Source organism: Ahaetulla prasina, chromosome 5, assembly GCF_028640845.1.
Source record: "Ahaetulla prasina isolate Xishuangbanna chromosome 5, ASM2864084v1, whole genome shotgun sequence".
Classification (NCBI taxonomy): Eukaryota; Metazoa; Chordata; class Lepidosauria; order Squamata; family Colubridae; genus Ahaetulla; species Ahaetulla prasina.
This window is the reverse complement of record NC_080543.1, coordinates 93,658,126-93,670,707: the sequence shown is the minus strand read 5'-3', so window position 1 is coordinate 93,670,707 and position 12,582 is coordinate 93,658,126. Positions and strand designations below refer to the sequence as shown.

The window sequence follows — 12,582 nt, the reverse complement described above, 5'->3', positions numbered from 1 at the left end:
AGAACCCATTACCTCTGTGTAATTGAAACTTCAAGGATCTTCACACCAGATGTAGTCACAAAATTGTGGCCACTGCAACATTGTCACAGTTAGCCATGATCACATGACCATGATTTCCAACGACATTTTCCAGAACCCCATAGGTTGCATGGTACTAGGATAGATGGGAAATATTTCCTGCCTTCCTCTTCCTCTGCGTTCAAACAGCTGGTAGCAAGTTCTGATTGGCAAGCAGTGATTGGTTGCTTGGGAACTAAGGCCAAAATCTGAAATCTCTTACTGACATTGGGCAGGGAGAGAAACAACAGGGAGGGACTCAGATGCATATTTGCAAAGTAGGGATGGCTTGGATGTGCTGTTGTTAAGTAAACACTCTTTCTCCCTGGAGGAAGAGGGCCTTGGAGACACAGCTGGATGGGGAGCAGGGTTGTAGTTTTCTTCAAGGCCAGCAACTCCCTTTGTTCCTGCTTCCCCTTGCAAAATGACAGGCAGTTCTATGGATCAGCTGAGTAGGAGAAAGAAGGCAGCTTCACTGGGGCTCTGATGAGGTTCATGAGCGGAGGGAGAATGACCCTAGGTTTTCTAGATGCTTATAATGTCTTGAAAAGTCATGTTGGCTGAAGGAACAGCCTAAATCTAATAGTAGAAATCTAATGCTTCTAGAATCTCCAATTAGGTAACCCTTCAGTAAAGAACTACACAGTTTAACCAGTAAAATAGAATCAATCAGACTTTGAATTTTTGTTATTTTGTTATTTTTAAAAATTATATTTAAGGAATATAATATGGGTGGGGGGGAGCCAGTGGTAAGAAAAGAAAAAGACCCACACATTTGTGAACAGGTATCATGTATATTATTACAAAATTTCTTTTACAATGACATTTTTCTCTTGGTGAGGTACATCACTGGAAAAATACAGAATGCAGTTTTCTTGATTTCTCAAGTTCTATAAAAAAATTACAATAGAAAATAATCCTATTGTGTGTATTCAGTATATTTAATCTTTTAAACTCATCATATTTACTGTTAAGCTTTCTGTAAGTAAGTCACATATATGGATTTTTTTTCCAGACAGCTGCTAAGAATGAATAAGAAAATTGCATATCTTCCATTCTCTGTTAGCCAAATGTCAAATGCACTGATTTTAATACAAAAGGAAAACTGTACTTTGTCACTCAAAAAAATGCAGATTGTAATTTTGAAAGTTCTTAGTACTGAAACTCAAACTGTATAAAACATGTCTCATATTATCAACTAGTTTAAGAAAATCAACTAAGGAAAAAGATCAAAATCTATAAATAATATGTGGAATTATATTGACATTGGCATCATCAAAGAGAGAAAACAAGAACTTCACATTCATAATGTCATCATGTATTATAACATCATTGCAAAAAGGAAAATTATATAACTTTACAATACTGTTTGCATGATAATGTCATAGGTTAACATTATCATAGATTCTTATATAGCACCCATTGATATTTAGCAAGAATAAGACTAATAAATGTATGGTTTTCATTTGGTTTATTTTAAATAATGTTAAATCTGAATCCAATTTAAAGCAAGTTATTTAATTCCTTGAACAGCCACTATAATACGATTAAATAACAAGATTATGAAAGATTTCAAGGCAGAAGCATATTGTTTAATTCCTGAGGAAGAATTTTACTAATTTTAAGAACTAAAAACTGGGATAAGAGCAGAACTATTATTTGATAACACATGATAGATGAGAAGTGCATCTATCTTATGAGACTGTGATGAGAAAAATGGGAAATCCAACATATTTCAGATTTCTCCTTCCATGTAGCTGACACTGCAGTGCATTGAGCAGGATGTATGGTGTGTGTGTGTGTGTGTGTGTGTGTGTGTGTGTGTGTTTGTAAGAGAAAGAGAGATGATATATGCATTGCAGCATTATAATGCTATATCCACCATTCAGTGGTGGGATTCAGCCAGTTCACACCACTTCGGGAGAACCGGTTGTTAACTTTCTGAGCAGTTTGGCAAACTGGTTGTTGGAAGAAATCATTAGGACAGAGAACCGGTTGTTAAATTACTGGAATCCCACCACTGCCACCATTACAGACTTTTGTGAGACACTGTGATGTACATGAGAAAGGATGAAGGATTTGTGCTTTGATATCGTAAGACATTTATCATCAATCTAGTGCCATGTGGGTAGGAACCTATAATAGCTCATAAGAGTCAGTAGAACCAATCCAAAGAACAATCTTCATATGGGGGAAAAGTACTTATTACAATACAATATTGTTTTATTACATCATAGAGAAGTTAGTACTGATTACAAGCCAAGTCACATTTTAAATGGAACAGGCAGTCAGAAAGCAAATCATAGAGGGTCAAAAAGATAGCAACTCTTCCTAGATTTGGAAAGTAGATATGAGAGCATAATGGATGCACTGCTTCAATCTATGGAGAAGTCATCCTCCACTTCTATATTGATCCATCAAAATATTCTAATTAGTTTCCTATTCTTAAACTGTCCTGCTTAGCTAGAGCAACAATAAGCAAACATGAATCCATTACTACTAAATATATTAAAATTAAGCTGTTTACATATAGCCTTAGGTAAATACCCATGATAATTGTCCAAAATGTAGCTCATTTTGTTTATACATATGCATTTGAGCGAATAACAATTCTTCTGACACTGGTAGAAAACTATGAGCCAAATTAAAAGGGATAATTATTCAATTTCAAATCATTGTTCATTTTAAAACAATGAAGTAATTTCATTATGCAAAGTGTCCCTATTTACATATTTATCACAGTAAGCATAAGGTGAATATCAGCAGTTTACACTACAAATTGCTAAACATATCACCAAGACAAAATAAAGTCCAAATGAAAAACAGAAAATATCTGCAATAGCAAGATTTTTACTCATGACTACACACAAAATTTAGCAATCCAAAATTTCAGGAGAAAATATAATCCCATGTACATTCATGCTTCAATTAATATAGATTATCATGAAATTATGTATATTTATTTGAGCGTTAATTAATAAATCTCCCTCCTTTGAGAATGTTTTGGGTGAACCATTGCAGAAAGGTTTATTATTACTGCATAATGATCTTTACAGAAAATATAGATCTAGTATTTATTCAGCTTCATTACCCACAAGCATATTTTTAAAAAGGTAATGTTTAAATGTCTGGTTAGTCAAATTATCTTACCAAATCATTATTTGGGGGATGTGAAAAGTTATCCTTTATACATTTCACCTAGCCATAAGTACTATCAGGAAGTATATCTGAAACACATCTGAGGAACATTGATTTAGAACCAGAGCACATTATCCAAAGGGATACATGACTTTTGTTCATCTGTGCCTTTTTAAACCGGAGACCCCAAATTGACATATCAAAGGGAAGGATTTTAATCTAGTTTTGATATGGTAATTTCTTCACTGTGCTATCAGCCCTCCTGGGTAAATCAAACAGGAAATATAACTACTTTATTGTAATGCCACATTAACAGAATCTAGCAGATCTGAAGGCGCAAACTTCCCACAAACACTTTTGAATGCTTGACCCATTAGTGTAGGTCCTTTGTAAGCTTGACCATTAAGCAGGGGTGAAATCCAGCAGGTTCTGACAGGTTCTGGAGAACCGGTAGCAGAAATTTTGAGCAGTTCGGAGAACTGGGTGTAGAAATTTTGGGTAGTTCAGAGAACTGGCCAATACTACCTCTGGCTGGCCCCAGAATGGGGTGGGAACGGAGATTTTGCAATACCTTTCCACCTGGAGTGGGGAGGGAATGAGGATTTTGCAGTATCCTTCTCCTGGAGTGGGGTGGGAATGGAGATGTTGCAGTATCCTTCCCCCGCCATGCCCACCAAGCCACACCCACTAAACCACACCATGCCCACCAAGCCATGCCCACAGAACAGGTAGTAAAAAAAAAATTGGATTTCACTACTGCTGTTAAGTCATTGGGATCTCCTGCCTCTCTTGTCTAATTGTTTCCTAGGTGGCATCTCTTCCTTCCTTTTCTCATGTTCCATTTCATCTACAGACCACAATATTTCCAACTGCAATATAAATTAGTACAAAACCCTTCAGAGTTTGACATGGTAATCATAAAGCTATCACCAGTTAAGTAAAATTATGGTGACTTGCATTCCACATGGTTCTATTTATCTCAGTCTTGAGACAGACTAAATTTTTTCCTACCAAATCAATGCTTGATTTCATTCAGAAACTAGATTTTTTGCACATGATGGAAAGCCAAGTTGGAACATTTTTTTTAAAAAAAAATCTGCTTTTCTTTCATTGTTCAAAAGATTTAACAAAAACTGAAAAGGTTTGAGAGAATATTTTGTTCATATAGTACATAATCAACATATAAAATTTAAGCCCAACCCAATACAACATGAGCAACAAGAAGATAGCACATTCCAATGGTACAGGATATGACAGTCATGGGGAATCCCAACCTAAAAATTAAGAAAAAAGAAAGAAAAAAGGGAGTCAGCATTTTCTTGTTAACATTTTCATTGAAATTTAGCTATAATTAACAAGTACAATAACAAAGCAATGCCAAGTTAGCATTGTAATTGATTGATGTGTTACAATTTTATAGACATAATTTACAAATGTATGTGCCTCTATAATACATCAGACAAAGGAAGGCAAATCATCATTATGAAATCCTGCTGAAAATACTAGATTAGAAACTAGTTTCATCCATGTATTAAAATGAGACTTAATCATAATGATTTTTGATGGATTATGCCAGTATATTGAGTAACTAGATATTTAAATAAAATTGAAATAACTGTTACTCAATGTATTGGCATAATCCATCAAAAATCATTCCCCAAGTGCATAAAGAAAGGATATAGTTTTCAGACTGAAGGTGGAAGAAAAAAAATTACTTTGTAGGCTATTTTTGGCCATTAACTGGAAAGCAGAGAGTAAATTGAAGACATACCAAAGCATGTCTAAAAATACTTAACCCCTCTAGAATAGAGTACATTACAGCCTATTCTAAGTCTTCTGTATTACTTACTACCAACATGCTAGTGGTGTCTGAATACGCTTCTACAGTGTTGGCTATAACAATTGAGAGTCTAGGATTTGCCAGCAAAGGACCAAATCAGAATAATCATGGCATACTCTCACAAACCCCATATTATTGACCTAATGTTTCTCAGTAACTTTTCTACCATATGGCAAATTTTATATGATGTTCCTTTGCAGTATAAACTATGATAATTAAAGCAAGTGTCTGCTCTAAATTTAGAAAACTCAGTAGTTCAGAAGTCAAATAACACATCAAAAGGGAGTTCTCCCCCTTCATGATCAGGAGAGTGCACCACAACAGCTGTTTATGTGTCCCCTTTTCCTTAAAGTACTGCAGTTTTATCATGGCAGCCAACCAGCAGGGAATTTTAGAATATTTGCAGCTTCTGATTTTTGGTGGCCTTTTGCTCACAGGCCACCGAACTCTCATCATGCCAAACTTTTAACCTTAAAATAGTTCCTTTCAACTCCTGTCAGGGCCTTCCTTCTGGCCACAAGAGGTTAGTTAGTTTCTTCATTCATCACATATTCTAAAACCCCCCACACACACATATCCTGTACCCGATCTAAATTAGAAATCACGGCCTAATTATAGAAAAGACTCTTTCAACTCCTGGATGTTAAGCATTTTGTCACTGCTCTCAGTTTGCTATGTAGAAAACTACACTGAAAATCTTGCCAGAATTTTTTTTTTTTAAAAGGTGAATGACACCACTTACATTTATCCACCTATTTTCTTAATAAGAAAAATAAAAGAAACCTTAGGAGATTAGTTTCCTTATTAAAACCTATCTATGTGTTCTATTACTTTAAACAAAGCAATTATCCAAGTAACTTTTAAAGCCTCTTTGGACAGTTGTTCCAATACAGCAGAGCTGGAAGCATGGGCCAGATGAGTATATATTACATTTCTACTAATTTAATTGAAATACAGAAGCTCAAACGTTTTAAAATTAAAAAGCTAATTTATTTTTTTAAAGCCAGGAAAAAAATTCAAATACTTTCATATACTGTAGGAAAGTGGCACTTTCTAAAATGTATTTGCAGTTAGCAAATGCACCTAGCAAAAAATGTCCTAGTTACATATATTATGGTTGGGAGCATTAGCAATGTGTTATTCATGTATCTAGAGATAAGCCTGGGATCAAGGGTCTGGGGTCTCCTCTGGAATTCTTAGATTAGCCTTTCATCTGATTTTACTTAAAATATATTTATCATCAATTTCTTCAGCTCTGCAATAAAGTAGTAGATAAATAAGTGGGCTTTTGTTTATACCATGGGCTGGAATCTCAGCATCATTGCTTTAGTCTTTGTCTATAAACAGACATAAGGACCCAAAGCTATTAAAGTTATTTTGAATCATGAGGCAGAATATCCCACAAGTTCTTTTCCCTTCCTCCTTTTGCAGTAAAGATTCAATAATATTATAAAATAAGCAACCATTTTACATGCATACATAACACCTCAAATCTGTTGTCTGAGGCAGACATCCTTTTTACCTAATGATAGTATATATTTTCAGGCAATGATCAGACAAGACATTAGCCAGTGTTCCATTCCTTCTACAGACTGGGTATTTTTACATCTAGCTGTTTTCCAAAGCATTGACATCAACTCCCAGAATTTTTGATCATGTGCCTGCTAGTTGGAAAAATTGGATGTTGAGATTGACACATCTGAAAATTTCCCAGGTTGAGAAGTACTGATGTAGTTCATCACTGCCAGATTCACAGTGGCTTCCCATAGATACAAACAGGGAAACTTTTCCTGGTACGTAACTGAAAAAAAGCAGGGAGGATTGAAACTGAGCCTTTACATTGTGCTCTGATCCCTTCATCATGATGTATGTGTGTACAGCCTAAAAGTGACAAGCTGCTGCAACTGTGTTTTTGAGTTAAGCATCATCTCACATATATAACTCTTCACAATTCAGTTGGTCTCCTAAAAGCAGTTTGAAATAGCATGGAATTCTTCAATTACTTTTAATTATCTCATAGGTCACCTAAATGATAAGGGGAGAAAAGACAATACAATCTCAGTTTATTGCTATTGCATCTGCTGTTTATACCTTCTCTCCTCATGTTCCTCTGGCTTTATGGATTTTTCTAATGATTTATAAGCAGTTGACAAAAGGGGCTTTTCAATGTAATGAACTTTAAACTGTCTCCACCACCAAGTAGATTTTTTACTCATCTGTCTTTGAGTCAGCTGAAAACAATAACATCATGAAATTGTTTGACCATAGGTTAGGTTAGGTTAGGTTAGGTTAGGTTAGGTTAGGTTCGGTTAGGTTCGGTTAGGTTAGGTTACAGGAGGTGAAGGACCCTACATGTATTTGAGCCTACATCTCAAAGAGAATGCCAATTCATTCTCACTTTTTCTCATCCATTGCAGAACCTCAATCAAACCTTTGTTCTAATAATAATAATTGGGGCAGGTGTGGAATTTAAATATAATTTCACATTTAACTGATAGGTGGAAATGGTAACCAAAAGAAGCAAATAAATCACTTTACACAGAGGACAAGCATTGGATCATGAGAACTTTTCCTTGAATCCCCTAAAGAACACATTCATTTACACCATTACATCTGTTTGTTTGCATCAACATATGTTCACTTCACAGAAGGTTATGGCAATGTGTTAACAATCATATTAAATAAATTATTCTAAAATTAAATCTCCCAACTCATTTCCTCGTCATAGTTATATGCATTCATAACTTCATGGACTTTAGAAAAATAATAAAGGTAGTCTCTTTTAGTTGGCATTGAATGAAAATCTCAATGGCTCAAACAGCTGTTCACGAACAGTATTTAATCATTGTATTCATTATTATTTGCTTGTACAAATTGTTTTTATATGTTTTTTAGTCTTGTAAATTGCGAGCTGTCTAGAATTTCTGGGATCCCCACCATACAAATGCAGGCAAAAAAGTAAAAATTTCAACTGTATCAGTCTGCAGTCATCCACAGCTCTCTAACAATCTGTCATGTGCAACCTTTAAACATTAAGTCTCCAGACCGTAGCCGAACCCACAAAACCCTGGGAGGAGACATTAAGCTGACATTAAATGGACTGAGTTCAGAAATGATAACATGGGTTCTTATAATTTTTTCATAGGAAATCGGAGCTCCTACTAAACTAGCAAGAAAAAAGAGAAAGGCAGAAACTTTAAAAGAACTCTAGGAAGAAAAAAAGAGGAGAGATGGATGTAAGGATTGAATTGTTCAACACAAGATTGGCTCAGCTTGCCTTCGGAAGTTGTGGGAGCTTCATCACTGGAGGCTTTCAAGAAGAGATTGGATTGCCATCTGTCAGAAATGGTGTGGGGGTCCCCTGCTTGGGGGGTTGGACTAGACGACCTACAAGGTCCCTTATAACTTGTCAATCTGTTGAATCTGTTAAATTCTGGGTGAAGCAGGGAGAGTCTTGAAGACCCATGAAAGAATAAATGAACTGTCATGCAACAAACCTCACAGAAAGTTTCCATGGAGGGTTGAAGAGAAAGAAGCCACAAGGAGAGAACTAGAATGCTAACAAACATAATTATCAGTGAACTGGGAAAAATAGTTGCACCCAGGCACATACACTTCTCACCCCATTTCCCTCATGCATTCATACAGTCACTCACAACTTATTCACAAGCATCCAAGCTAATGTTGCTACTGCCTGGATAATTGAGCCAGACCCTGATATTTTCAAGGATATGCTAATGTCCAGAAACAGCCTCACCCTTCCCAGGCTCTCTACTGACAAAAGTAAATGCTAGGACAGAGTGGGGAGATGTATGAAGAAGGTACATGATAAGCAAGTCACAGACAGGGAAATAGAGGAAATATCTGGAGATCCGCAGCTGTTAAAAGCAAGCAAGAGGACTATCATTAAACTGCCAGTGAGTCACTTATCCTGGTGGAAGACCTGCTTGGAGCTTTGCCAAGAGGTTGGTAGCAACTAGAAAATCAACCACACTGAAGCAGCTCTTCATCCCAACAACTGTAAGAACTTTTGGAAGGAGGCAAAATTATAAGTCTGTAAAATGCTATTTTACAGACTTATAATTATTATTAAAAACATATTTACATGACATCACCTTGCAAGTCCCAGAAGTGTGGAGGCAAATAGACACAAAGTATGTGATGCAATAAAGCATTGTGCACAGATTTGCTACACTGTGTGGTGTGTCCTGTGAAAGCAAAGAACTCTCACATCCCGTACTCATCTCTAAATGGGGATAAAACCCAAGTGTAACATTAGTCCTATTTACTCAAAACTGGAGACTACACACATAACACTTCACCAAGATGTTTTACTTGAGTATTAGAGAAGTAATTTGTTTTATAATGCCTGACCAACTGCTCCTAACTCAGGCTACAATAAAAGAATGCTGTCTAGAATCAAAGCTAAAGGATTGTGCTGCTTTGTTTGCTGACACAAGTAGTCTTTCATAGGCTGTGTCTCAAATCAAAATCCTAAACACCCACAAATCCCAGTGGCATTTCCCCTTCAAAATTTACATTTCCACCCTCATTGCATCGGCAGATAACCACCCGGCCGCCCTGTTTCGGGTGGTCCGTTCCCTCCTTCATCAGGAGGGACAGGATGACCCCTTACAGGGACGTGCCAAGGAGTTTAACGGTTATCTATACGATAAAATCATTCAGCTCCGGGATGGTCTGGACCAAAATTGCGATGATCCAAGCGGAATGACGGAGCCTCGTCTTGTTGAGGTTATTTGGGATGAGTTTGATACTGTGGCTCTCGAGGACGTGGACAGGTTGCTGGGGAGGTTACATGCAACCACATGTTTACTGGACCCGTGTCCCTCCTGGTAAGTACTGGCTACTCGGGAGGTGACACGAGGCTGGCTCCAGGGAATTATAAATGCTTCTTTGGTGGAAGGGGTTTTCCCCACCGCCTTGAAAGAGGCGGTGGTGAGACCCCTCCTCAAGAAGCCTTCCCTGGATCCAGCTATTTTGGGGAATTACCGTCCAGTCTCCAACCTTCGCTTTGTGGCGAAGGTTGTAGAGAGTGTGGTTGCATGGCAGCTTCCCCAGTACCTGGATGAAGCCGTCTATCTAGACCTGTTCCAGTCCGGTTTCCGGCCCGGTCATAGTACAGAGACAGCTTTGGTCGCATTGGTGGATGACCTCTGGAGGGCCAGGGATAGGGGTTGTTCCTCTGCCCTGGTCCTATTAGATCTCTCAGCGGCTTTCGATACCATCGACCATGGTATCTTGCTGCACCGGTTGGAGGGCTTGGGAGTGGGAGGCACCATTTATCGGTGGTTCTCCTCCTATCTCTCCGATCGGTCGCAGACGGTGTTGACATGGGGGCAGAGATCGACCGCGAGGCGCCTCACTTGTGGGGTGCCGCAGGGGTCAATTCTCTCACCTCTCCTGTTCAACATCTATATGAAGCCGTTGGGTGAGGTCATCAGTCGTTTCGGGGTGAGTTACCACCTGTACGCTGATGATACGCAGCTGAACTTTTCCACCCCAGACCACCCCAACGAAGCTGTGGAAGTGCTGTCCCGGTGTCTGGAAGCCGTACAGGTGTGGATGGGGAGAAACAGACTCAAGCTCAATCCCTCCAAGATGGAATGGCTGTGGATGCCGGCACCCCGGTACAGCCAGCTGCAGCTGCAGCTGGCTGTCGGGGGCGAGTTATTGGCCCCAATGGAAAGGGTGCGCAACTTGGGCATCCTCCTGGATGGGCGGCTGTCGTTTGATGATCATCTGGCGGCCGTCTCCAGGAGGGCTTTTTACCAAGTACGCTTGGTCCGCCAGTTGCGCCCCTTCCTTGACCGGGATGCCTTATGCACGGTCACTCACGCTCTTGTCACTTCCCGTTTGGATTATTGCAATGCTCTCTACATGGGGCTGCCCTTGAAGTGCACCCGGAGGCTGCAGCTAGTCCAGAATGCAGCTGCGCGGGTAATAGTGGGAGCAACTCGTTGCTCCCATGTAACACCAATCCTGCGCGGCTTGCACTGGCTTCCTGTGGTCTTTCGGGTGCGCTTTAAGATTTTGGTCACCACCTTCAAAGCGCTCCATGGCTTAGGGCCCGGGTACTTACGGGACCGCCTGCTGTTACCTCATGCCTCCCACCGACCCGTACGCTCTCACAGAGAGGGTCTTCTCAGGGTGCCGTCCACCAAACAATGTCAGCCGGCGGCCCCCAGGGGCAGGGCCTTCTCTGTGGGAGCTCCTACGCTCTGGAACTAACTTCCTCCTGGACTACGTCAAGTGCCTGATCTTCGGACCTTTCGCCGTGAGCTGAAAACACACTTATTTATTCAAGCGGGACTGGCATAATATTTTTAATATTTTTAAATTTTTAACTGGGGTTTTATTATTTTAGGGTTCATAATTTTACATTTTAAATTTTTAAATGTTGGCCATTTTTTCTAATATGCTCAGTTTTAAATTGTTGTTTTAATTGTATATTTTTGTGTTTTTTATCTTTTGGCTGTACACCGCCCTGAGCCCTTCAGGAGAAGGGCGGTATAAAAAGTTAATAAATAAATAAATAAATAAAATCACAAAACCTGCCCCTCCCATTGTGAAAGCACAAAATTATTATATCTTCTTTTTAACACATGCATGAGAACATACACGTTTCCTTTCTCTCAAATCCTTTTCCCTCCTCTCTGTTCTCCCACTAACTGCTGATCTATTTCCCTTGATTAGTTTCTTCTGCCCCTTGGCTTTGTAAATTCTCATGAATGAAGAAGAATATATGTGACCCAGGATAAAGTTGCGGGATCCAATCTGGGTCAGTCACCGGACCAGAGGCTGTCTTCCGAGTTTTCAGACTTTGTAAATCCTCCCTACCCCAGCTTCTCCCAAATCTTATCCTCCCCACTTCCTTACAACACTCTTCACCACTCACCATCTCCCCCATCTGTTCCTCAATTTTCCTCCCATTGGCTTTCTTTCTCAGTGATTTTTGAAGGCTTCCTCCTGCTGACTTTTCTGTCCCCTACCCAAATCACCCAGCCTGCAATTAAACAGCTTCCCAGGTTTGGATTGCTTTGTTTTCAGATTTAATGAAGGGGCTTGGCTGGAAAGCAGAAAAGACTCTGAGAAAATAGCAAGTGGCTGCTGTAAGTATTTACTATGTCAACTGTTTTTACATTATGAAGAGGGATATGTAACAAGATGAGTTTTAGTTCCAGTTTAAAAGGTGTTAATTCCCCAACACCACCCATTTTATTAATTATATAATCTTTTAATAAAGCATCAAACATACACATCTCCAAAATCTTCATCTAAAGCATATATACAAACATGCTTTCATACCCTCATTTTCTTCCATGTTAGAAGATCCTGCATTCCCTCTAATTCTGTGTGATAACATATATTGCTAAAGCTTCTGGGAAATCCTTGTGATATAACATGAAAATAGCTATGAATTTCCTATATTTGCATAAAGATGCCTCTGCCCTTACTTTTTAGTTACCATATTAGTTAGTGAGGAATTGAAATTACAGGATGAAACCTATAATCCTGTTTTGTTCTGG

The 12,582-nt window shown here is 38.8% G+C and overlaps 1 protein-coding gene across 3 annotated transcripts in view; it reads right to left on the bottom strand.

Moving 5' to 3' along the window:
- Positions 1–1,846: 1,846 nt before the first annotated feature.
- The window catches only part of OCA2 (OCA2 melanosomal transmembrane protein), a 216,333-nt gene continuing 205,597 nt past the window's right edge, over positions 1,847–12,582 (bottom strand). For 2 of the 3 annotated variants that reach the window (XM_058185917.1, XM_058185918.1), the window contains exon 24: positions 1,847–4,469. In XM_058185917.1, coding sequence (XP_058041900.1) covers positions 4,385–4,469 — 85 coding nt within the window. In that variant the 3' untranslated portion in view covers positions 1,847–4,384. Of the gene's footprint in view, positions 4,470–7,242; positions 7,267–12,582 lie in introns of those variants that run through there. The other variant, XM_058185920.1, reaches the window with a different exon arrangement.